General features: G+C 50.5%; 2 protein-coding genes across 7 annotated transcripts; both read left to right on the top strand.

Moving 5' to 3' along the window:
• Positions 1 to 3716: 3716 nt before the first annotated feature.
• Ripk3 (receptor interacting serine/threonine kinase 3) lies at positions 3717 to 7547 on the top strand. Of its 5 annotated transcripts, none has more exons than XM_041634106.1 (10): positions 3717 to 3887; positions 4181 to 4238; positions 4372 to 4681; positions 5095 to 5246; positions 5367 to 5413; positions 5613 to 5780; positions 5859 to 5926; positions 6138 to 6467; positions 6588 to 6639; positions 7206 to 7547. In XM_041634106.1, exons 3-10 carry the CDS (start codon positions 4400 to 4402, stop codon positions 7370 to 7372), a joined length of 1266 nt encoding a protein of 421 aa, XP_041490040.1. In that variant the 5' UTR covers positions 3717 to 3887; positions 4181 to 4238; positions 4372 to 4399; the 3' UTR covers positions 7373 to 7547. The 5 variants fall into 5 exon arrangements, with proteins under 5 accessions (XP_041490040.1, XP_041490038.1, XP_041490036.1 ...); XM_041634104.1 differs by having other exon boundaries at positions 4153 to 4238; XM_041634102.1 differs by having other exon boundaries at positions 4098 to 4238.
• Positions 7548 to 8499: 952 nt separating this feature from the next.
• Adcy4 (adenylate cyclase 4) lies at positions 8500 to 24401 on the top strand. 2 transcript variants are annotated; one of them, XM_041634019.1, is made up of 26 exons: positions 8500 to 8533; positions 8792 to 8977; positions 10439 to 10636; positions 10736 to 10897; positions 11634 to 11783; positions 12561 to 12703; positions 12849 to 12960; positions 13580 to 13707; positions 13826 to 13984; positions 14213 to 14345; positions 14514 to 14687; positions 18015 to 18049; positions 18166 to 18252; positions 18392 to 18461; positions 18937 to 19034; positions 19752 to 19836; positions 19943 to 20080; positions 20647 to 20757; positions 20990 to 21174; positions 21379 to 21463; positions 21827 to 21985; positions 22799 to 22945; positions 23221 to 23328; positions 23438 to 23552; positions 24013 to 24137; positions 24214 to 24401. In XM_041634019.1, exons 2-26 carry the CDS (start codon positions 8819 to 8821, stop codon positions 24358 to 24360), a joined length of 3213 nt encoding a protein of 1070 aa, XP_041489953.1. In that variant the 5' UTR covers positions 8500 to 8533; positions 8792 to 8818; the 3' UTR covers positions 24361 to 24401. The 2 variants fall into 2 exon arrangements, with proteins under 2 accessions (XP_041489953.1, XP_041489952.1); XM_041634018.1 differs by lacking the exon at positions 8500 to 8533 and having other exon boundaries at positions 8674 to 8977.
• The last annotated feature ends 404 nt before the right edge of the window (positions 24402 to 24805 follow it).

Here is a 24805-nt window from a genome sequence, read left to right as displayed (position 1 = left end):
TAAATAGTTAAATATTTATTAATATATCTTCATATACCCTTCTCTTTTTGTTTTTATTTTGAGGGAAAGTCTCATGTTGCCAGGTTGCCCTTAAATTCACTATGTAATTAAAGATAACCTTGAACTTCTGAGCCTCCTTCCACCATCTCTAGAGTGCAGTGATTATGGGATTACAGGTGTGCACCCACTCCTGGTTTATACACATACTGGGAATCCAACTCAGGATCTACAGCACAATAGGCCAGCCCTCCACCAATCAAGCTACATTCCCCAGTCCCTGAATCTCCTCTCTGATACAAGAAATTTTATCTTTACTGGATCCTTTTTACTTGTAAAATATGTGTAGCATAAAAGTTGTCATTTTAAGCATTTAAAATATGCACTAAGGGGGCTGGAGAGATGGCTCAGCGGTTAAGAGCACTGACTGCTCTTCCAAAGGTCCTGAGTTCAATTCCCAGCAACCACACGGTGGCTCATAACCATCTGTAATGAGATCTGGTGCCCTCTTCTGGCCTACAGGCAGGATACTGTATAAATAAATAAATAAATAAACAAACCTTAAAAAAATTAAAAAATATGCACTAAGTACATTCCCATTGTTGCTATTATTACCATTCATCTCTAGAGGATATTTAAAAAATTTAAAAAAGCAAGAAAACATTTCTTTAATTTCCAGATAGATTAGGAAGGCATCAACCAAAAAATTGTGTAACTACTAAAATTGCAAAGCTGGCTTAAACAGAGACCCAGCTGAATAATAAATTGGTCCCCTGAAAAAGGTCTCCTTTCAATGCAGCAAAGATGGGCAAGGGTATAGGAAAGTCTAGTGTAAGGAGCAAGGAGGTTTAGCATACATAAACTTGGAATCACGCTAGAAATGAAAAAAATGGAAAAAGGGAATCATATATCCACCGAAACTATTTTTTTTTTCAAGGAGTGAAAAGATGACGTTTGGAAAATAGTGAAAACAAACTTCATCTCCAACAGACTAAGAAATTCCTAACAGGGCTGGAGAGATGGCTCAGCGGTTAAGAGCATTGCCCGCTCTTCCAAAGGTCCTGAGTTCAATTCCCAGCAACCACATGGTGGCTCACAACCATCTGTGATGAGGTCTGGTGCCCTCTTTTGGCCTACAGACATAGACACAGAATATTGTATACATAATAAATAGATATTTTAAAGGAAGAAGAAAAGGAAAAGGGAAAAAAAAAGAAATTCCTAACAGACGTAAACTAAGATTTCAGAAATTCTGAGATGTAGCAATAAGAGGAACTTCTCCAGTGCATTCAAGCCAAGGCAGTGAGCATCTTCCCAAACCCATGTTGGCGAGAAGGACGGCTGTCTCACGCCAAGCAGAATCTGCCGAGAGCACTTCCACTTGTAGCCCTGTGTCTGAAATAAGCCTAGCAGCGTTCAGACAGCTATTGCATGACAACCTACACAGTGCCATCATCCTCGGGGTCCGGAAGAGAAAACTGCCCAAATGCTCAGAACGGGCAAACAGGTAGAAAGCTGCAGTATACAGCATGCCGGAATATTTCCAACCTTTACCGATATTTAACCTTAATAAAATTCAGAAACATCCCATAAGATAATGAACCTTGGAGATACTGTGCTGAATGAGGTAACACAGTCATGCAAGGATCAACGGCACATTGTTCCTCTTTTATGAGGTACCTGAAGTGTTTGGATTTACAGGAAGAGAGAACTGCAGCGGTTTATGGGGGCTGGGAGGAAGGAATGGGGGGTAACTGTGAAGTTGTTCCAAGGTGCTGGCTTGGGATTAGATTTTCCTGTAAAAGGCTGAACGGTAGGGCTCACTGTTCAGTTTTTCAGCCTCCAGCCACACTGCCATGGAGTGATAAAATACAGGCTTATTTGTCTACTTTCAGTTCTTTTTTTAGATTTATTCTTATGTGTATAAGCCTTTTGTCTGCATACATGTCTGTGACCACAAGCATGCTGGTGCCTGCAGAGGACAGAAGAGGATGTAAGATCCCCTGCAACTGCAGTTAAATACAGTTGTGCGCCACCATGTCGACACTGAGAATCAAGCCTGGATTCTCTGGAAGAGCACCCGCTACTCTCAACTGATGAGCCGTCCTCCAGCCCCTACCTAAAATTCTTTTTGACTTATTTATTTTGAGACAAGATGTTGCTATGAAGCCTTAGCTAGCCTGGAACTCCTTATGTAGACCAGGCTGGCCCTAGAGGTCTACCTGCTTCTGCCTCCTAAATACTGGGATTAAAACTGTGCACCACCATTCCTGTTACCCAGTGCTCTGGCACTCCGGAGTCTTGAAAAGCCTTCATCCAGAGTTTATGCTTATCAGGAACACGAATCAGAGTATTTGCATGCAGGAGGGGCCATGCACGGGAAAGAGTGGGAAGCCCCAAATCGGTCATATCTGCACAATGGACACCGCAATGGCAGTAGTCTATGGCAGGGCTAGCACACTTAGCCTGATTGCAATGCCCTGGGATGGATCTTGAGCCCTCCAGCTCCACAGAGCAGTTCACAGAGCAGACAAGTCCCGACCAGTGCCAAGGGCTTCCATCAGCAAGAAGAGCAATTAATAATGACTTGAGCAGGAATTGAGGGAGGGGCCCCTCCAGTGCATCGCTACAAGCGTCACACCTTCTTCAGTCACCTGCACCACAGGCAGACTTATATCGCCTGTGGCATCTGCAAAAAATAAGCTAGCTTGAGCTTGGGGGAAGGGACAGCTTAGTGGGTAAAGCTCTTGTCATGCACGCATGAGGACCTGAATTCAAATCCCTACACCCCAAGTGAAACTGGGGACAGTAGTCCATGACTGACATCCCAGTATTCCTACAGTAAGATGAAAGGCAGAGACAGGAGAATCCCGGAACCTCCACAGGCTGGCTAGCGTTGCTCCACACAGCAGAGAACATCTCAGACACCACAGGCTGTCCTCTGGCCTCCGTACACACACCATTACATGCATCCCACCCCCACATACATGGATGTGCACACACAGAAATAAATTTTAAAAATAAATAAGCCAAACATGGTGGCATACACCTTTAACCCCAGAACTTACTCTAGAGGCAGAGGCAGATGGCCCTCTGTAAGACTGAGGTCTGCCCGGTCTATCTAGCAAATTCTAGACCGTAGAGAGAACCTGTCTCAAAAAAATTTTTAAATAAATAAATATGGGCTAGCTTGGTGAAGAAGAGCCAGGTTCTAAGCTATTTCCATACTTACTTGACCAAGGTACTTAAACTGTAAGTGCTTGTGTTTCCTGGTCTATAGAAAGGTAAATAAGGCTGATCCGAGATTAAGGAAGACGTTATGTGTACCTGACCCAAGGCAAGCCTTATTAGAAGCATTACCCATGATCTTAGAAGAGCTGAGTCTAAGACCATAAAGTTTTCATTCTCCCTTCAATCCAATTCGGCAGGTGATGGAGCTGGGAACACAGAGTTAGTTCCAAGAGAGACTGGGCTGTTGTGGAGAGCCAATTGTGCGTTCCTGGGTGGTGAGAATTCTTTCTTCCTTCCTTCCTTCCTTTCTTTCTTTCTTTCTTTTTTGTGACACACCCAATGCCCAATTACTCCTGTGGAAACAGTTCGAGGCAGGTGCACAGAAAAGAACAGCCTCAAGTTTTCGTTTGCTCCACCCCAGGGGGCGGGACCTCCTTTAAGAAGGAAGTTATTCGATCACTCATTCAAAGTAGGGTTGGGTGAACGTCCTGGGAAGTGGAATTCGGGGCCTGGACCTCCGTGCCTGGACCAATAGATCACTCCCTTTGCAGGCGCTGTCTTCCTCTCAACCCAGACCCCCAGCTGTCACCGTCGTTCCTGCTTTCTGTGCACATAACTCCTGAAAGCCGCTAACTCCTGATGTCTTCTGCCAAGTTATGGTGAGTGCCATGGATCCTCAGTCTCCCGCACAGCCACACAGGATACCGGGGGAGCACACCCAGAGGGCGCCTTTGCTGAGGCAGGGGACAAAGCTGGGGGCTGGGTGGGCCGCAGGGGGAGGGTGACACGCTGCTCAGGCTCAGCCGCGGAACTTGGGAGAGGGAGAATGTGCTGACGGGCTCCCCTACTGGGTGAGAACCTTCCCTCAGGAACTATGGTGCCTCGGCCTCTCTTGTACCCTGTGATGAACTGATGAACCCAAAGTTTGTGGGCTATGGCGGATTTGGTACAGTGTTCCGGGCACAACACAGAACTTGGGGCCATGATGTGGCAGTCAAGATCGTGAACTCGTGAGTGGCCCCAGATGTAGGCAGGATCTGGTCAAGGGGCAAGGCGGGCGGGGGGGGGGGGCGGGGGGGGGGGGGAGAGGTATCCTTCCAGGGTCCTACCCAACTGTGACTGTGACTCCCTTTCGGAGCTTAGGAAGGCAATATCCAGGGAGGTGAAAGCTATGGCGAATCTGCGTAGCCAGTACGTGCTGCTCCTGCTTGGGGTCACCGAGGACCTCGAGTGGGATTACATATCTGGACCGGCTCTGGTGACAGTCTTCATGGAGAACGGCTCCCTCTCAGGGCTGCTACAGAGCGCGTGTCCTCGACCCTGGCCGCTCCTCTGTCGCCTGCTGCATGAAGTGGTGCTAGGGATGTGTTACCTGCACAGCTTGAACCCAGTGCTCCTGCACCGGGACCTCAAGCCTTCCAATGTCCTGCTGGACCCAGAGCTCCACGCCAAGGTCAGCCCATCTACACCCTACTGCAAGCTTGGAACATGTTGAATACCCTCAGCCTGTCCCTCTGAATACAAGACTGCCCAGGTCAACTAAGAATTTTATCTCTAGTCAGTCATACCAGGTGACAGGGGCCCTCCTTACCCACCTGGGTCAGTTCCATAAGCCTATTCCACAAAGCCTCCCACCCCCATGGACCCAGGTTGACTTATCCCAGAAATTCTGACACACCTAGAGCCAGGCCTTTCCATCAGCATTTTAGATCTCCTCCTTGAGTCTCACTGACTCCACCTTTCCCTCTGGTCCTCCAAGACCACCTTCAAAAAGCTGAGGCTGCATCTTCTGGAGGAGAGAGGGGGGACATTCTGCAGAACGTCTGGCCCCTTCATCTAATACCTCCCTCTTCCTTTCCCTTGCAGCTAGCAGATTTTGGCCTGTCCACATTTCAGGGAGGGTCACAGTCAGGGTCAGGGTCCAGGTCCAGGGATTCAGGGGGTACCCTAGCTTATTTGGCCCCAGAGCTATTGGTTAATGTCAACCGGCCTGCTTCCCCAGCCAGTGACATCTACAGGTAAGCTATCCAGTCCAAAACATCCCAAATTTCTATACTATTTGGGCCCTTCTAAAGGATATGGCCTGGGAAAGCGGTCTTTCCAGGGGCCAGCTAAGCCTCCATTTTGTTTCTGTGCAGCTTTGGGATCCTTGCGTGGGCTGTGCTGGCTGGAAGAGAAGCTGACTGTAAGACTCTAGAGAGACTCTGAGACTCTCGCCCCAGGTGCCAGAAGCACCTAAAGCCCCGAGCCCTGCCTCTCACCTTTTTTCCTACTCAGCTGCCCTCTTCTCACCCCACCTCTCCCTGGGCTGACACTCCCGGCTTCTGTCCATGGGCTGTGACCTCATATCATGGATCCTTTATTGTTATCACTCCCCACTCCAGTGGTAGACCAAACATCACTAGTTCGTGACGCAGTTTGTGAAAGGCAGATTCGACCCCCATTGTCAGAGCTGCCTCCCCCCAGCCCTGAGACTCCTGGCTTGGAAGAGCTGAAGGAGTTACTGATGCGCTGCTGGAGTTCTGAGCCCAAGGACAGGCCAACCTTCCAGGGTAAGTTGGGGGTTTCTCTAGCAACTAGGATCAGGAAGCTTGTCCTGCTTGCATGCCACTCACTCTGATGTCTTTCAGATTGCCAACCGAAAACAAATGAAACCTACCGCCTGGTACAGGACAAGGTAGACGCTGCTGTCTCCGAGGTATGTTTCCAAAACCGCCTTCCCACCCAGGAGCTAGTCAGGTACAGCACATGGGATCCCTTTGACTTTCCGATGTATCTTGGCCGGTCACCATTCTTTAATCCTTGACCATCATCCCCACCCACCCCAACCTACCCCTGAGTCTCCAGGTAACAGACTCAGCAGATAATCCCTGGTACTTACTCTGGCTCCCCAACTCTTGTCTGTGCAGGTGAAACAGTATCTGTCTCAGCACAGAAACAACAGCAGAAAGTTGTCAGGCCAGAGAGGTACAGAAATGAATGACCCTGGGGAAAGCTCAGTTTCTGACATGCTGGACAACCTGCGTCTGGACAGGGGCTCCAGACCAGTTCCTGAAGAAGGCATAAGACTTACAGAAAGAAGAGAACAGCAAGAACCAATTGGGCGTGCCACAACAGCAGCGACATCTTCGGATACAGGGGTTGGAACTCCCCAAATGCCACACACTCTACCCTCCAGAGGCCCAAAACCCAGCCCAAACTTCCCTGAGGCTCCCGGTCCTCACCCCCAAAGGAATCAGGTGAGACATTGGCAAGACTAGAGTATGCCCCCTTACCAGGGAAAAGCTGGGGTTGAGAGGTCCACAGTGATGGAACTAGCCTCTTGAATAGAAAGCCTGAGAACTCTGTGCTGTTTGCAGGGAAATGAAAGACAAGATACCTCCTGGGCTCCAGGGCCAAATCCAACAGCAGGTACCCATTCTTCAACCTCTCTTGCTCTCCGCCTGCTTTACTTTCCCATGACCTTCTTCAACACCTATAGATAGAGTCGAGATACCTCAGAGGGGGAAAGAAAGGACTAGAGATCATCTAACCCAACCCTTCTCATTGGTTGGGTTATTATTAACTAAAAGACCCCGCAAATCCCAGTCCTTCAAATAGTCCCAGCCCAAGGCTGGGGAACCTGACATGAGGAACCTGATATCCATTAGGTGAAGATCCCACTGAAGTCACACATAACCTGGTTTTGCCCTGGAGTCTGCTGTCTCTTCCCAGCACAAGATCCATGCGCCTTCACAGTTCCTTTATTGCTAAGGCAATCCAGAGGGTCTTCCATCAAAGACACCCAAACAGCAGGCGCTATTCCTCTTCAGCTTCTAACTCTGGAGAGGCCCAGCTCACTAGCAGGCTAAGACCCTGCATTTGCACTCCCCAGGGCGAACACAAGGTGTCGCTGCTGCCCCTCTCCCCAAAGTGCTTGTTAAACGCTTCTTTCTAACCACTGAATCTTCCCATTACCACCTCCTTTTCTTTCAAAGGGTCACAGTCTGTTACCTTCAAGAACTGTTGTGGAGTGCAGATTGGAAACAACAACTACATGGCAGGCAGCTGCTTACCAGCGCTACCAAGAACTACTTTACCCAAGAAGAGCCCAGCACAGCGCGGCAGGGGCAGGGGCAGGGGCTGGCAGCCCCTCCATGAATAGATTTCGGAGAATACCCGCAGGAGCCTGAAGCCAGTATAGAGGGAATTAAATCACATTGTAAGGATCCCAGAACGACTTAGACGATCATTGCCACTTTCTGTGCTCCTCAATATTCTTTGAGAGCATTTAGACCTACACCCAAACCGATTTTTGACCTATTTCCCAAAAGTCAATAAACACAATATGTTAACTATGAGTGAGTCTGAGGTGGGGGAGGGAAGAGGAGATGGTGCTGCCGCCTGGCCGAAGCAGGAAGGGGGGCTCTGGGGACTAGTTAAAGGCAACCTCTTGGCATATAAGGTCAGGGCCCAGCCGGTGGCAGGAAGGAATTGCAGAGCCTTGGCTCTCTGGTGCGCCAGTATCAGGGTGGAGCTCTTCCTCCAGAGCTCAGTACTGGCGCCACCCTAAGGCTGAACTGACGGGATAACAGTCGCCACTCCCCCTTTCTCCTGGATTTTGAGCACCGGGCTTGGGGCCCTGGTGAAGGAGGGTCTTTGGAAATTCAAAGGTGCCCCAGGCTCTCTAGACCGTCCAGACTCCCACTGCACAGACTTCACGCACCTTGCTTTTTAGGCATGGGAGCATTTCTGATTCTCTGAGTCCAAGGATTGATAACTATGTCCAACGAAGAGAAGCACCAACCCAAGGAGCTATAGAGAAGGCTGGAGTTTGGAGAGTTCACACTTCGACACACCTGAGGGATCAAAAGTGGAAAGGAAATGCTCTTTCTGACCTCACCCGCACCCCAGCCCCAGCTGGTACCAGGACAGCACTCCTCCCACGTTCTCCCAAGCATGACTTCCAGCCTTTCCAGCCTCCCAGTTTCCAAATACTGTATCTTGACACATCCCTCTTAATCCTCTCCATTACCTCGTGTGTCTCCCACAGACCACATGAAGAAAGAGGGGAGGTGGTTGTTAGAAAACACAATCTGAGCATAGGAGGCAGCCAGGGGAGTCCGCTCCGCACGGGAAGGGGCCGGACTGTATCGTGGGGAAGTGGGAGGGGGCCTTGGCGCCAAGAGGGAAGTGCCAGTCGCCCTAGGCCCTGAGCCACTAGCAAGCCGGCTCACACTAGTGAGCTGCAGCCAGCCCACCCACCTAAGCTCCCTCCGGGGGGCCTAGTTTTGCTGAGAGAACTTCAGGAGCTTGACACAGAGCAGTGAGTTAATGGGTTGAGGGAGATTCTGGGGCACCTTCTCGTTAGGTTCAACTCCTGTCCCTCCAGTGAGATTTTTGCTAGGACACTACCACGGTCTGATTTGTGGGAAGGATCAAGAAGCCCTGTCACATTCAGCTGGAGCCCTTTGAGGGAGACCTGGCAGGAAATCCTATTGCTTCGAAAAGGGGCTGGGTTCAGAGTGGCTCCGGGGGAGGAAGAAAAGCGCAGTGGGGTTTATTAACTCGGTTCCCAGAGCAGGGGCTCCGGGCTAGGGCGGGGGAGACCATGGCCCGCCTCTTCAGTCCCCGGCCGCCTCCCAGCGAAGATCTCTTCTACGAGACCTACTACAGCCTGAGCCAACAGTACCCACTGCTACTATTGCTTCTGGTCATCGTGCTCTGCACGCTGGTGGCACTGCCAGCCGTCGCCTGGGCCAGCGGCAGGGTGAGAGAGACGGGCTAGGTGCGGGAGCCTGCTCTAGGGGCGGGGGTGGGGGGGAGCTGGCCTCGGGCTGGGACTATTTGAAGGACTGGGATTTGCGGGGTCTTTTAGTTAATAACGCCTTTGCTGAGAACCGGAAAAGAAGCATTGACCCGTCATGAATTGTTGTGACTCTGGGCACATGTGACCAAACCCTCCTCCCTCTAGGTTTGTTCCCTAGGTCTATCCTGGGAGGTAAATGTGTCCCGGATGCATCTCACTGTTCTACTGGTTCTATGGTAAATCCAACACCGGATTTTCCAGTTTTCCAGAGAGGAAACTCTACTCACATCCCTAGGGGAATTCATTTCCTGACTTTTTCTCTCCAGGTTTGGGAATGTGGGGCTGTTAGCTGTACCCACAGACTTCCAAGAGGCAATTTTCATCGATGTGGCTTAGTTACCCTCCTCCTTCCACCAAAAATCTTTTTTCCACTTTCATATTGGGCAGGAAGGGGGTTTTCAATCCCAAATTTGAAATATTCTGTTCCGGGTTTTCCTTTCACTCTTCGTAGCCAACATGGGGAAAAGGACTGAGTATTGCTAATCCTTGTTACCCCAAGTTCAGAAAAAGGTGGGAATAAAGGGTAGGGACCGTGATGGGGCTTCTGGGTTAGTGGGTAAGCAGGTATTCAGATCTCGGAACTCAGGGTGGCAAGGAATTGCGGAAACTTGGGCTGCCTAGGTAAATATTTGTGAAGTTAGCACATGGCTTGAGGAAGGAGGATCCTCCTGAGCAAATTAGCCATTTGGGTGATATTCACTCCGAATGCCAAGCACCTGCTACAGTTTCCCCTTTAAGCGGTAAGAACTGTGGGAATAGCCAGGCAAGTCTGGAATCACAACACAGAGAGTTGGAGGCCAGTCCAAGCTCCTTGAGATCCTGCCTCAAACCTGAAAGAGCAAACAATTAAAAAAAGATTAAAAAAAAAACAACAACAACAACAAAACTGAGATTTAGAAAGAGGGCAGGAGCCATTACCACGTGAGACTGCTGGGCTTCGTGGGTAAAACCAGTAGGGTTTCAGCAATTTCTTATGGTTCAATCAAATATGAAAACACAAGCAGTCTGGTCCTGTTTTTTTTTTTCATTTATTCAGCTGTATGTGGGTGTTGTGTGTGTGCGGGGGCGGGGGGTATTCGTGTGTGGACATGAATACACACATGTGGAGGTCAAAGGAGAACTCGAAGGCGTGAATTCTCTTCTCTCACCTCATGGATTCTGAGAATTGAACTAGATCATCAGGCTTGGTGGCAAACCCCCTTCCCCACAGTGCCGTCCCAGCAGCCCTGTTTTCTCTTTGTGCATGTGTTGAAGACACTTTACAGAGCAGATCTGAATGGCGTCTAACTTGCTCCGTCTCACCTTGTGACAATTCCAAAGCCATCCTTCCCCAGTCTTGCTTCATGCATCCTTCATCCACAGGAGCTGACCTCAGACCCAAGCTTCCTGACAACCGTGCTGTGTGGTTTGGGCGGCTTCTCTCTGCTCTTGGGGCTGGCTTCCCGGGAGCAGCAACTGCAGCGCTGGACACGACCTCTTTCCGGCCTCATATGGGCTGCGCTGCTCGCGCTAGGCCATGGATTCCTGTTCACTGGGGGTGTGGTGAGCGCCTGGGACCAGGTGAGGAGAATCACAGTTAAGAAGCAGGGGAATAGGGACCCCAAACTCAGGCCCTGTGCTGTGAAACCCAGGCCTTCGGCTTCCCACACCCTTCTCCAGGTGTCGTTTTTCCTCTTCCTCATCTTCACCGTGTATGCCATGTTGCCCTTGGGCATGCGGGATGCGGCTGTTGCGGGCCTCACCTCATCACTCTCACATCTGCTGGTCCTTGGACTGTACCTTGGGTGGCAGCCTGACTCACAGAGGGCTCTGCTACCACAGGTAAAAATGCAACAGTCACTGGGTGGTGACCTACGCCTTTAATCCCGGCACTGGGCAGAGGCGGCCTGATTCACAAAGCGAGTTCCAGGATAGCCAGAATTTTTACGTAGAAAAACCCTGTCTCGAAAAAAAGAAACAAAAAAGCAAGAGTGCAGGTAATAGCCTACAGCCGGCTCAACCCCTGATAAAAATCCTCTGAGCATTTGCTGAGCTGGAACTCCACGGCAGGGCTCAACTTTGAGTGCAGAATCCCACACAGATAAACCTCCTATAGGGACCTCTTGGAGCTGGTAGATGGGTGCACCATGCCCGCCTTTACCAGAAGAGGGCGCTATAGTCATGGGGAAATCAGTCATGATTCTCCCACAGGTACTGAAGGGAAAAGTGGAGCATGCGATCCTAACTTGAGTAGTGTCTTGCAGGTGGAATGGGCTCAGGAGGTGAACGTGATAGAATAATATTCTCAGAGAGGAAATATACATGCAAGACATCTAGACCCAAGTGACCAGGTTAGCCCAGCAGCCAAGTGTCTACAGCAGAGCGCATAGAGGAGGAAAGGCACCCGCTCAACCCCATGGATGTCATAGTGCGGGACCAATCGTCCCCGAGATACTTAGGTCCCTCACTGCAGAGCCGGGCTCTTTTCGTCCTGTTCTTGGAACTCACTTGAACGATACAGATAAACTTCCCAGCCTCACTGGGTGGTGTACTCTCCAAGTCTGGCCTTTACCCACAGTTGGCAGCAAACGCCGTATTGTTCCTGTGTGGGAACGTGGTGGGAGCATACCACAAGGCCCTGATGGAGCGAGCACTGCGGGCCACATTTCGGGAGGCTCTCAGCTCCCTGCACTCACGCCGGAGGTTGGACACGGAGAAAAAGCATCAGGTCAGGAGGACCTAAGGGAGGGAAAAGGACGCAGCTCAGAGAGAACAGTTTTCTAGCACCTTCCTAGGGAATGGGTTTGGGTTATTTGTTTGCCTTTCTCAAGTATTTCCTCTTTTGTATGAAATGTGACTATCACTCACCCCTGGAAGAGCATTGCTAGGTTGAAACTGAAGCCCAGTGAGACAGCTGAGAGGTAAGACACTTGCTGCACAAGCCTCAAGGCATGAGTTCAATTCCTGGAGCCTGCATAAAGGTAGCTGGAGACAACTGTCTCCACTAAGCTGTCTTCTGACCTCCACCCATACACTGTGGCCCATGCGCCCACATACACACGCATCATGCAATGATAGTAAAATTAAATTTTAGCCAGGTTTGGTGGCTGGTGGCACACACCTTTCATCCCTGCTCTTGGGAGGCTAAGGCAGACCTATATCTGTGAGTCTGAGGCCACTCTGGTTTAGATAGTGAGTTCCAGGCCAGACAGCGCTGCATAGTAAGATACCGTCTCAAAATAATAATAACAAATAAGGATAATGATGATGATAAAAGTTATTAAAGGAAGATTTCAAGTTTAGATGTTGATACTGAGTTCAGTCCCTAAGCGACCAAGACAGTTTGGGATCCAGGAGTTGTGCCAGATGGACTGGAAATGTTGGGGCTCACACATACCAGTGGGTAGATGCAATGTGTGGGAGCCTGAGAAATTGGAAGGGCTGAGGCTCTTGGTTACAGGGCACAGGACAGTAGAAGGGGTGTCATCGTAGGGACTTTCTCCAGGAGCACCTCCTCTTGTCCATCCTTCCTGCCTACCTGGCCCAAGAGATGAAAGCCGAGATCATGGCCCGGCTGCAGACAGTGCAAGTGTCACGGCCGGAGAACAACTTCCACAGCCTGTATGTCAAGAGGCACCGAGGAGTCAGGTAGGAGAAAGGAAGCCGGGAGGAACCCTGGGCCGCTGCCTGGCCCCGTTAGGGGAGGGACCCTGAGCTGCAGCCCTGGCCCCATTGGGGTGGGGGGACCCTGAGCTGCAGCCCTGGCCCCATTAACACACTTCGCCCTATGCAGCGTGCTGTATGCCGACATCGTGGGCTTCACGCGGCTAGCCAGCGAGTGCTCCCCTAAAGAGCTGGTGCTTATGCTGAACGAGCTCTTCGGCAAGTTCGACCAAATTGCCAAGGTCAGAGGGGTTTCCCTCCCCACCCAGGGGCCCTCAAATACCACCAGCTGGGACCCTCTTGCAAGGAAAGCACCCCGTCTTCTAAGAAGTCTTACAGCACAGGCCAAGCTCCCAGATACTGCAGTAGAAGTAGGATCCCACTCAGGAAATTGTCACCATTCCCGAGAGACCTCTCCATGACTTTAGACATCCCTAGCATAAAGCCTCTGGATATGCACCAAGATTTTCAGGCATTCTGATCTTGGGCGGCCCTTCTGGGAGAAATTTCTGCTTTGGACAACTCAGTTTAGCACCTAATCAGACATCCTAGCTTGGGGTCTTGCCTCTATGTCCCCCAATCCTGACACTATTATCATAGACCGATATGAATGTACCCTACATATACCCAAACTGGGGAGAACCATAGACCCTCCAGCCTTTGATTATTCCTTCTGCTAAAGACCTTGTACAGGGGACCTCAGTCAGTCCCATTCCAAGGGAGGCCATAGATCTGACCCAGACACTTCCAATCCCAGAAGTTCTTCAGGAATACCTCAGTTACTCCCCACCTTTCCCAACTCCCTCCTACCCCTCTGGCCTCTAACCAGGTTCCTCCACACACCCACACACATACTCCCAGGAGCACGAATGCATGCGGATCAAGATCCTGGGAGACTGTTACTACTGTGTCTCCGGGCTGCCACTCTCGCTGCCAGACCACGCCATCAACTGCGTGCGCATGGGACTGGACATGTGCCGGGCCATCAGGTCAGTTTGGGGGTGCGAGACACGGCTGTTGGAGGGATTGTGGGAGGCAGGATGACACAGTACTCCTTGAGAAAAGGAGGAGCCGGGCAGGACTAAGCTTGTCCTACACCCGGCTCAGGAAAATACGGGTAGCCACTGGTGTGGACATCAACATGCGTGTGGGCGTGCACTCGGGCAGTGTGCTCTGTGGAGTCATCGGGCTACAGAAGTGGCAGTATGATGTCTGGTCCCATGACGTCACATTGGCCAATCACATGGAAGCTGGCGGCGTGCCAGGGTAAGACGTGGAGCTTGGAGCAGCTACAACAAAAGGTCAATTGACTCTTCCACTTGCTACTCCTCTGTTTACAGTCTCTAAGACAAGTTTGGGGAGATTGGGGGTTGTTGGGAGGCACTTCCTGTAACATGGGGCCCTTCTTGAAGGCACAGGTCTGGGAATGGTTTCTGAGAGAAATTGAAGGTTTCGAGGCTGTCCCTCCTGACTGTCACTGCTTCTTCCTTCCAGACGGGTGCATATCACAGGGGCTACCCTGGCTCTGCTGGCAGGGGCGTATGCTGTGGAGAATGCAGACACGGAACACCGAGACCCATACCTTCGGGAGCTAGGCGAACCTACATACCTGGTCATCGATCCTCGGGTAAAAGCCCAGCTTGGACCCCGCAGAGTGGACCAAGCAAACCACCTAGTCAGCAAGACCAGCCTTTCCTTCTATGCCAGAAATTGAGTTGCCATGGGACAAGCCTATAAGCAACGTGGGAGAGTAGGGAAATACCTCATTTTTACTCTCAGACTTCACATGTCCCAGGCTGAGGAGGAAGATGAGAAGGTCACTGCAAAAGGATTACTGTCTTCTTTGGAGGGACACAAGATGCGCCCGTCACTGCTGATGACTCGTTATCTGGAGTCTTGGGGTGCAGCCAAGCCTTTCGCCCACCTAAGCCATGTTGACAGCCCTCTATCCACCTCCACTCCACTTCCGGTATGTACACTTCCGTTATAAACCCCTGTGCCTGAGGAAAAACGGCCTCCTCCACTGTCACGAGGCTCCACTCCCAGGCTCCCCGCCCCCCAATGAATCACTTGGTAATGTGTGACAGCATTGAACTGCCTGGTTGCCCCGGTCAGTGGTTCAGATCTCTTCTTGCCCTCCCAGCTCACCTCAGAGATAATGAAAGATCCCGTCACCATGCCCAATGCACCTCAATCTTCCCTTCCCCTGCCACCCAAAGGAAATAGGTAACCCCACTTCCTCCAGACTCGGCACACCCATCCCGCCAGCAAATGCCTCTGTCAAGATCCGTTACTACAATTCCGTACTTTCATCCTTCCCAAAGTTAAGTTGTGAGCAAGCCAGGTGTTGCCTCTACTCCTCAGCGCTCAGACACTATTAAACGAAGTGGCAGGGAATTTGCTCATGGCCTTGAGAAGAAAGACGTCGCAAGCAGGCAAAGCGGTGGCAGAGGGGAAGAAGTGGGCTTACAGCTTGTCTGGGTGAAGCTAGAACAGGGCCTGTATGTAAGACTTAGAGCTAACCTGTGACCCACCTGTGGCGAAGGCTCTTAAATCTCTCGCGCCTAGGCTTGCATTTCAGCCTACTCTCCCATCACCCTATCTTTCTCATATCTGCTCCCACTTTCTCATACTGCAGCCGCCGTTCTGACACCCACCCCCCCAGAGCAGTGTTAGTTCTGCCTGGCTGGATTTCTGAGGTGTCTTCAGAGACTTCCGGATTCCATCCTCTCTCCTTCCTTTTCAATCCAGCAGAAACAGTTCTAGATTTCAGTAAGCAGTGGGCATGAGGGGGACATTGGCAGCAGTAGCTCTAGGAAGGATTCCAAAAGTCATTCTAGTGCAGGAAGAGGTCAAATGGGTTTTTAAAAGGGGGCGTGGTTAAATGAGCAGGAGGAAGAGAAAGTAAGACTCCAAGAGCCCACACCCTATTGCAAAATGAGGTCTCCGTGATGCAGAAGGAATGTTGTGTGGAGTCTGTCACAAGCTCAGAGATCACGAGACAAGCTTGGGTGCAATTCTCGCAATAGAAAGACTCACCGGAGGGCTACTATGAAGGCTCAGTGTGAGGAGGGCAGGACAGGCACAGCTTGCTTGAGGGTATCTCTTGATTGGAGCAGGGCCTCATCAGCCTAGAAATTGACCCCTGAAGACCCAGGTACTCAGTCAAATATTAATGATTCCCAAAATGAATCTACTCCCTCCCTCTCACCCTCCCTCCCTTCCTTCCCCTCTCCCTCCCAGTCTCACGGGTCCTAATCTGGTTTTGAACTCACTACGTAGCCAAGGTGTCCTTGGAGTTTGTGATCTCCACCTCCCAAGTGGAGATTACAGATGTGGTCCACTACACCCTGGGGATCAAACCCAATGCTGCATGTATTCTAGGCAAACATCTGCTTACTCGTTCTTTCTTTCTTTTTTAAAGATTTATTCATTTATTATATACAGTGTTCCACCTGTGTGTATGTCTGCACGCCAGAAGAGGGCACCAGATCTCATTACATATGGTTGTGAGTCACCGTGTGGTTGCTCAAGACCTCTAGAAGAGCAGCCAGTGCTCTTAACCTCTGAGCCATCTCTCCAGGCCCGCATCTGCTTACTTCTTAACATTGTGAGGTTTTGGGGTGGTAGAGCAGCACTGTGCTGAAAAATTCTACCCATACATTGATCTTAGCACTGTTTTGTTGCTTGAGACAAGACCTCACTGTATAGCCCAGCTGGAAGCCATCCTCCTGCCTCAGGCCTTCTGGGTGCTGGAATCACATGCTGCCACACCTACCTAGCCCTCATGTTTTTTGAATGCTTCTGTGTCAGTCACTAGGAAAATTCTTGAAAAGACAGAAACAAGTAGATTTCCCCCCCTACTTTCATGTACCGTAAGGCAGAAGGGAGTCGGTTGACAAAAGCTAGGCCTGGGCATATATGCAGCCCTGGGCTCATATCGAGGCTCTACCATCCTCCTGGCCTGAGTATCTTATTCTCCCCTTCTGCTTCTCCTGTACACCGGGTTTGTTTGTAATCCTGTTACCATCAAATGAACCAAGGAGGGTAGGAAAGAAGACAACAGACTTCTTGTACCGGTCTGGGGGGCACAGAAATTCCCTTTCTCCCTCAGTAATTGCTCTTTTACACCTGGCCATTTTTATAACTTCACCTATATTGTGTGTGCCTTTTGGTGAAGAAGAGAATGACTGTATGACTATAATCAAGATGAATCCCCTTCCTTTTCTTTCTTCTCTGTACTTTCTTAACTACCTTGGCCAACTCTCAGCTCAGCATAGCTGACCAAACAAAGAGTCAGGGAGGGATCAATATTTTCTGCATAGTCGCTTCAATTCAAGTCAATGGATTTGTTAACATTCAAGAGTGCATGGGAGGGCTGGAGAGATGGCTCAGAGGTTAAGAGCATTGCCTGCTCTTCCAAAGGTCCAGAGTTCAATTCCCAGCAACCACATGGTGGCTCACAACCATCTGTAATGGGGTCTGGTGCCCTCTTCTGGTCTGCAGGCATACACACAGACAGAATATTGTATACATAATAAATAAGTAAATAAATAAATATTTTAAAAAAAAAAAAGAGTGCATGGGAAAGTCCCTACCTTTAGAATATGCCGTCTTTTTAGATTTATTTATTTATTTATTTTACGTATACGCCCGCTCTATCTGCATATATGACTTTATGCCAGTAGAGGGCATCAGATCCCACTAGATGGTTGTGAGCCACCACATAGTTACTGAGACTTGAACTCAGAACCTTTGGAAGAGCAACTGAGCCATCTCCCCAGCCCTAGAATATGCAGTCTTTAAGGAGACACAACTAACAGACACCCAAATATAGGATGAAGGATTGCCCAGTTAAAAGATGATCTCCAGCCGGACGGTGGTGGCACACGCCTTTAATCTCAGCACTTCGGGAGGCAGAGGCAGGCGGATCTCTGTGATTTTGAGGCCAGCCTGGTCTACAAGAGCTTGTTCCAGGACAGGCTCAAAAGCTACAGAGAAACCCTGTCTTGAAAAACAAAAAACAAAAACAAAAAAATAGATGATCTCCAAGAGCCAGCAAAGACTTTAAGGACCCTGGAAGTCTATGGAGTTAGGAGGAAATAGAATTTGAAATGATCCTTCCTGGGTCAGTAGGATTTGGTACAGAGTAGGAAGCGGGCCATTAGCAGCGGCAGAAGCAGCCAGGCCAGGCACACATGGTCAAGGACAGAGGTAGAAAATTCAGTCAGGTTTACAGCCTGTCTTCGTGAAAGGGGATTATTCACCACAGCCCCATCATGTGTTCTTTCAACAGGAAAAGGCCTTCAGCACCCAGCGGAGCCTGGACCGGTGAGGAAACCTCACCTTTGACAGTGGGGCTCACTGGGTGAATCCTCCTTGGGGACTGCTTCATCTGGGCACTTTTGAGGATCTGTGTGGTAACTGGCTTGGCTGCCACTGTGCAGGAGTCGCGCCCCTCGGGGACTAGATGATGAACTGGACACCGGGGACGCCAAGTTCTTCCAGGTCATCGAGCAGCTCAATTCTCAGAAGTACGGAAAACAGAGGGCTGGGGTTGCTGGCGAGAAGTGGGGAGCTTTCCTAGAGAAAGACCCTCACGACCACCTCCACCTGTTCTGCCCCGGCCTCCCCCATCCTCTGTGGTGCTCGCCACCTCCCGCCTCACACCAGACAGTGGAAGCAGTCAAAGGACTTCAACCTCCTGACCCTGTACTTCAGAGATCCGGAGATGGAGAAGCAGGTGGGACGGAGAACAGAGCAACAAAAGATTTCCCAGACTTGGCCCTTGGCCCCGGGAAGGCTTAGGACTTCTCTCCCTACCTGTCTTTCCCAGGTCTGCATAGTTTTGAACCCTAGGATGAGGGGATTGTGCCTCTCTTAGGAAAGTCATGCCAGGGGTCATGGTACCTGCTCATAACCCTAGCATTTAGGAAGTGAAGGCAGAAGGATCCCAAGTTCAAGGTCATCCTGGGCTACACAGTGTGCCTGAGGCCAACCCAGATTATGACAAAAAAAAAAAATGTCATCTGTAGGCTGAGGTATTTGGGTAGGCAATAAAAAGAGTGGGGACATCTCCTTGAAGAATGCATGGGGGCTACATAGATGAACCGAGGGGTGGAGGGTGAGGCTAGAGACCCACCTCTTGTCCAGGCTTGCTTCCTCCCCAGCCATGGACAACACCAATACCTTGTCTCCATCAATCCCTTTGCTTCCAGTATCGGCTCTCTGCACTCCCTGCCTTCAAGTACTACACAGCCTGCACCTTCCTGGTGTTTCTATGCAACTTCACTATCCAAATGCTGGTGACAAACAGGTGAGATGGCGCCAGGCAACAACAGCACTGGAACAGCTCTCCCATATGGAACCCTTTGCCCTTCCTGACCCATGACCTACACTTTCTTCTGTTGGCACCTTCCCCCGAGTTTCAGACACTCACCCACATCCTCTGGAGGTAATCACAGTCCTCATCTTTATGTACATCCTGGGGCTAGGGGGGTAACTGAGTGGCAGAGAGAGGCATCCATTTAATGAGGCCTTAGGTTCAGTCCTCGCTACTGGGAAAACATTGTACATACAAGACCACTTTCAATTACCTATATCTTTGAACAATAGCAACATCCCCACGAAGGGCATTGCGTTCTCATCAACAAGCCCAACTCTCACAGCAAATGACTGAGTTATAATATAGACTCTCAAACCTAGGCCGCTGCTTGGAAGAATAAGGTCTCACTCAACATTCAGAGGTCAAAGAGTTTCAGCCCAGAGGCTGATTCAGCCATGGCCACGGTTGTGAATCCTCTGCTCCCTCCAATGTTGTTCCAACTTTATCAGTTCCTGTTCTGCTGAAACTCTGCTCTGGACTTAAGTTAGTTCCCAGAACACCAGAACATTACGCCCTTCCTCAGCAGCTACTCTGCATCCCTGAGACTACTTCCCTTCCCCAACCCCACCTCCCAACCAGATGGCAAGCACAGCCCCCTCCCCAGAGCTCATTCTGGCACTTCAAAGCCCCCCTCTTGTCTTCTCTTAGGCCCCCAGCTCTGGCCATCACCTATAGCATCACCTTCCTCCTCTTCCTTCTCCTCCTCTTCGTCTGCTTCTCTGAGCACCTGACGGTAAGGAGGTCTGGGAAAAGGGGGAGTGACAAGCTGGAGCCCTAGCCATGACCTGGCCTGAAGAAGGAGCCCCAGCCCTGTAGTTATGACACCTGTTCTTCCACAGAAGTGTGTCCAGAAAGGTCCCAAAATGTTGCACTGGCTGCCTGCACTGTCTGTCCTGGTGGCCACACGGCCAGGACTTCGAGTAGTGCTGGGCACTGCCACCATCCTCCTGGTGTTCACCATGGCCATCGCCAGCCTGGTGAGGACAAAGGGGGGGGTTCTATCTACCACCATCAGGATATACTGGACCTGTGGGGTTGAAAGGGAATCCCTGGATCTAAAATGACAGCTGAAAAAAGACCAAAAGATGCTGGGAGGTGTGTGTGTGTGTGTGTGTGTGTGTGTGTGTGTGTGTATCCTACCCTCCAGGCATACTCATTGTTAACACTTCGTTGAATGTTCTTTCGTTTTCCTCTGTAGGCACTCATCATTTTTAGCTTATTTGGCTGAAGGTTACAGAATTTATAATTGTTCCTAGAACTCAATAGGAGTTATCCCCCTGACAAATTAAAAAGAAAGAGAGAGGGAAGGAAGAAAGGCAGTCTACAGGGTTAAGTAGTTGACAAAAACTGACACCGGTTTGATGACATACTAGTATCCGTGACATCTCTCACAGCCCCTCCTCCCAGTAAGGACCCATCGGAAGCTCTCTCATCCGTCAGAAGGAGTAGAATATGCCTCTTTATAGGAGTTTGGTTCTAAGCCATTCCTTGCTCAGTCACAGCCCAAGGAGTTCACCTGCCCTCCACCCATCTCCTTCTGCAGTTCTTCTTGCCAGTGCCATCAGACTGCATTTTCCTGGCTTCCAATGCATCTTCCATGGCTTCCAATGCTTCCTGGGAACTGCCAGGATCCCTGCCCCTCATCAGCATCCCAGTGAGTGTTTCTGTACGGCCCTGAGTCTCTCTCCCCATACCCTTCCTTGTCAGTCTGCCAACTCATAAGCTAAAGAACACTTCTTCCAGGACAGTAGGCATAGCCAGTGTCTGTTTTCATGAATGATATCCCGATTTGCCTGGTATGCCCTGTGCCCTGGGAGAACAGGAGCTGTGGGCACTCTCCCAGTGGTCTCTAGAGGATGCTTCTGACTGTGTTGCCCGGCCCACAGTACTCTATGCATTGCTGCGTGCTGGGTTTCCTCTCCTGCTCCGTTTTTCTGCACATGAGCTTTGAACTGAAACTGCTACTACTTCTGCTGTGGCTGGTGGCATCTTCTTCCCTATTTCTGCACTCCTACGCCTGGTTGTCCGACTGCCTCATCGCCCAGCTTTATCAAAGCCCTTTGGACTCCAGGTAAGCACACTCACAGGGCACATCTGCACAAGCCCTCGGGAGAGTGAGTAAGACAGGACACAGAGCTGTCCTTGCCTCACAGACTTGAATCACCCACAAGGCAAAAGGGAGGGGTGCTGAGGGCTCTTTGGGTACTGGGAGCAGGAAGGAGGCCATCAGGAAGGGGCAGAGCAAGGAACAACAATCTTGATTCTGATCTCTCAGGCCAGGGGTGCTGAAGGAACCCAAACTGATGGGAGCTATCTACTTCTTCATCTTCTTCTTCACGCTCCTTGTCCTGGCTCGGCAGGTATATCTCTCAGCTCGGTCCTCTGGGGCCTCCGTGTGAATGGCTGAGGCTGGGTTCTCATATTGGTAACTTTTCTGTCTCATCTTCAGGGCTGAGCCCCAGTAGTATGTCCATTTGAAACTTACAAGGGAGTGTTCCGACTCTTACTTCTTCCCTCTCTAAACCCCTCAGGTTCTCACCAGCACCCCCCTCTCCTGTCCCCAAATCTAAGAAAAATCATGGCTATGAACAATGTCTGTTGCTCGTTCTGCATAACCTAATTTGAAATAGATCTTAAAAGCCACCTCCCTCCAGGACAGTTGTACCTTAAACCTTAACTCTAAGCTGCCTGGGGGTCTTGGGGACACTGCTCTGTCACCCTAGAATGAGTATTACTGCCGCCTGGACTTCCTGTGGAAGAAGAAGCTGAGGCGGGAGCGAGAGGAGACTGAGACAATGGAGAACCTGACCCGGCTCCTCCTGGAGAATGTACTCCCGGCACACGTGGCCCCTCAGTTCATCGGCCAGAACCGGCGCAATGAGGTGACTCCCAACCCCATACTCCAGAGGCCCAGATGCAACTGAGCTTGGATGAGAATCTTGGGTCTTCTCCCATCCTTTCTGGGGTCCCCAGACAGTGGATTAGTGGTCACCCACGCCCCTGCCTTGTCAGAGCACAGTCTTGGGCCTTGTCCTTGGTGGCCACAAAATCTGTGCTTCCAGTTTTTGTTTAGAAAGAACAACTTCTGGGCTTATATCTCACTGGTAGAGCTTGCCTACCATGCAGGAGGCCCATGGCCAGAGGGTGGGAGTGAGGGGAAGGCAAGCATCTTTCCAAGTCATGGCCATGTCACACCTTTTGGAAGCCCGAATCAAACAGTGGTGGGAATGGTCTGAAGAGCACGCCACCCATCCCTGTAGCTCTACAACACCCTATGTGGTAGCTGTTAGCCATATATGTCCATTCAAGCAAATTTTAATTAATTAAAATAAAAATCCAGTTCTCTAGGGCGCAGGGGGTAAAGAATACTTCATAGCCTGGAACACACTAAAAGTGGAAGGAGAGAACTAACTCCCGAAAGTTCTCCTCTGAGCGCTACATACATGCTTCAGCGTGTACACACACACACACACACACACACGCACACGCATACATACACAAAACCAATAAACTTATTTAATTCAAAAAGCTTAACTCCAAATTTGCAAATGGGGCCACTTTTCTACCTACTCTTCACACCCTGAGTCATGCAGTAGCTGCTCTCTGGCTCACCCCTCTTCAGACTTATTCCCTTGGGTGAGGACTGAAGCTGCTGGCCCAAGGGGCTAAGCACCTCCCCCTCCTCTTGTTCGCAGGATCTCTACCACCAGTCGTATGAATGTGTTTGTGTCCTCTTCGCATCGGTCCCCGACTTTAAGGAATTCTACTCTGAATCAAACATCAACCATGAGGGCCTGGAGTGTCTGCGGCTGCTCAATGAGATAATTGCTGATTTTGATGAGGTGCAATACAAGACCCTATGTTCCAAATTCTGGATCCCCCCACCAGCTCTTGCTCACATTTTCCTCTCCTGACCATTCGGCCACTTCTACTCCCCAACCTCTCCAACCCTCCCCGTCCTCTGAGCTTTACCCCTTCATTGCACGCTGCCAACTACCTCCTTCCCACCACCATCTCCAGCCCTACATGGTCCTTTAGCCTCCAGTGGCCTGGGCAGGCTTTTGGAGAAGGAGTGGTGAAAGCAAGAGAGAGGGGGACACAGCCTCTTTCTCTACAGCTGCTCTCCAAGCCAAAGTTCAGTGGAGTAGAGAAGATCAAAACTATTGGCAGCACCTACATGGCAGCCACAGGCTTAAACGCCACGTCTGGACAGGATACACAGCAGGTACAGCAACCCCTTCCGGTCAACCCTCCTGGGGGGCTTCCACTGGTGGGCGTTTTCATGAGCCGGACTTATTTCTCTGCCCATCACGGTGGGTGGACCCATTTACCAGGACGCCGATCGAAGTTGCAGCCATCTGGGCACCATGGTGGAATTCGCAGTGGCCCTGGGGTCTAAGCTGGATATCATCAACAAGCACTCATTCAATAACTTCCGCCTTCGTGTGGGTGAGGGGCCTCCTTTGCTGGGGCAAGGTGGTACCTCCCCTCCCTTCCCTAAGACCTTCCTTAGCTGCTCTCCAGCTCATCCCTGAACACCCTCCCTCCATACTTGCTCTCCAGCCTGAAGCTTAAGGCCACTATCTGAGAGCTAAGAGATTCACCCTTCCCTTCCCTTTCCTTCCTCAATCCTCTCTCCACCAACCTCTAAGACTCTTACTAAAGCCAGGCGGCGTGGCGCACGCCTTTAATCCCAGCACTCAGGAGGCAGAGGCAGGCGGATCTCTGTGAGTTTGAGACCAGTCTGGTCTACAGAGCTAGTTCCAGGACAGGCTCAAAAGCCACAGAGAAACCCTGTCTCGAAAAACCAAAAAAAAAAAAAAAAAGACTCTTACTAAACCACCTCCTTTAATCTCCTTCTTCAAAGTTCGCCCCCATCAAAGTCCCTCCTTACCACATTTCTTATCAGGGTTGAACCATGGTCCAGTAGTAGCAGGAGTGATTGGGGCGCAGAAGCCACAATACGACATCTGGGGGAACACAGTGAATGTGGCCAGCCGCATGGAGAGCACAGGAGTCCTTGGCAAGATCCAAGTGAGAGAACTATGACGTAGGGGTGGGGGAGGGAGCACGGAAAGGCTACGCTCCCTTACCCCTCTTCCAATTGCAGGTGACTGAGGAGACAGCTAGGGCCCTGCAATCCCTGGGGTATATATGCTACAGCCGGGGTGTCATCAAGGTCAAAGGCAAAGGGCAACTCTGTACGTACTTCCTGAACACAGACCTGACAAGAACTGGATCTCCCTCAGCACCCTAGGCACCTCAGCAACCCCTCCTCTAAGATCTTCAATAAAACGTTTACTGGGCATCTGAATCAGTCCATGGATCAGAAGCTGCTGAGGTAGCTGGAAATCGCCTCCTTGCTCCTCAGTGGCACAGTTTCTTCCCAAGTTGTCTTCCTAGGCCTCTCTTTCTGGGACATCTTGTTTACGGGGTTGGGCATGGCTTCTGAGAGATGGCAGGTACTGATGCACAGAATTCTAGAAGATGGGATTTGATGCCTGAGTCCCCAGACTTCTTTGGGAGATGAAGAGATGGAAAACCTTCTCCCAGGACTCTCCTGAGAGGATGTTAGGTTTATATCATCAAGGATATGTACCACCAACTTCTGGGAAGACATTTCACAAGAACTGATTTTCTTAGAAGGTGCCTTGAGTCATGACTCTAGGGCCACACAACGAACCCCTTTAATATCTCCTTTA

The sequence above is a fragment of the Microtus oregoni genome, unplaced genomic scaffold (assembly GCF_018167655.1).
Source record: "Microtus oregoni isolate MIOR12 unplaced genomic scaffold, Mior012 000045F_ref0000178, whole genome shotgun sequence".
Lineage (NCBI taxonomy): Eukaryota > Metazoa > Chordata > Mammalia > Rodentia > Cricetidae > Microtus > Microtus oregoni.
This window is presented reverse-complemented; position numbering and strand designations above follow the sequence as displayed.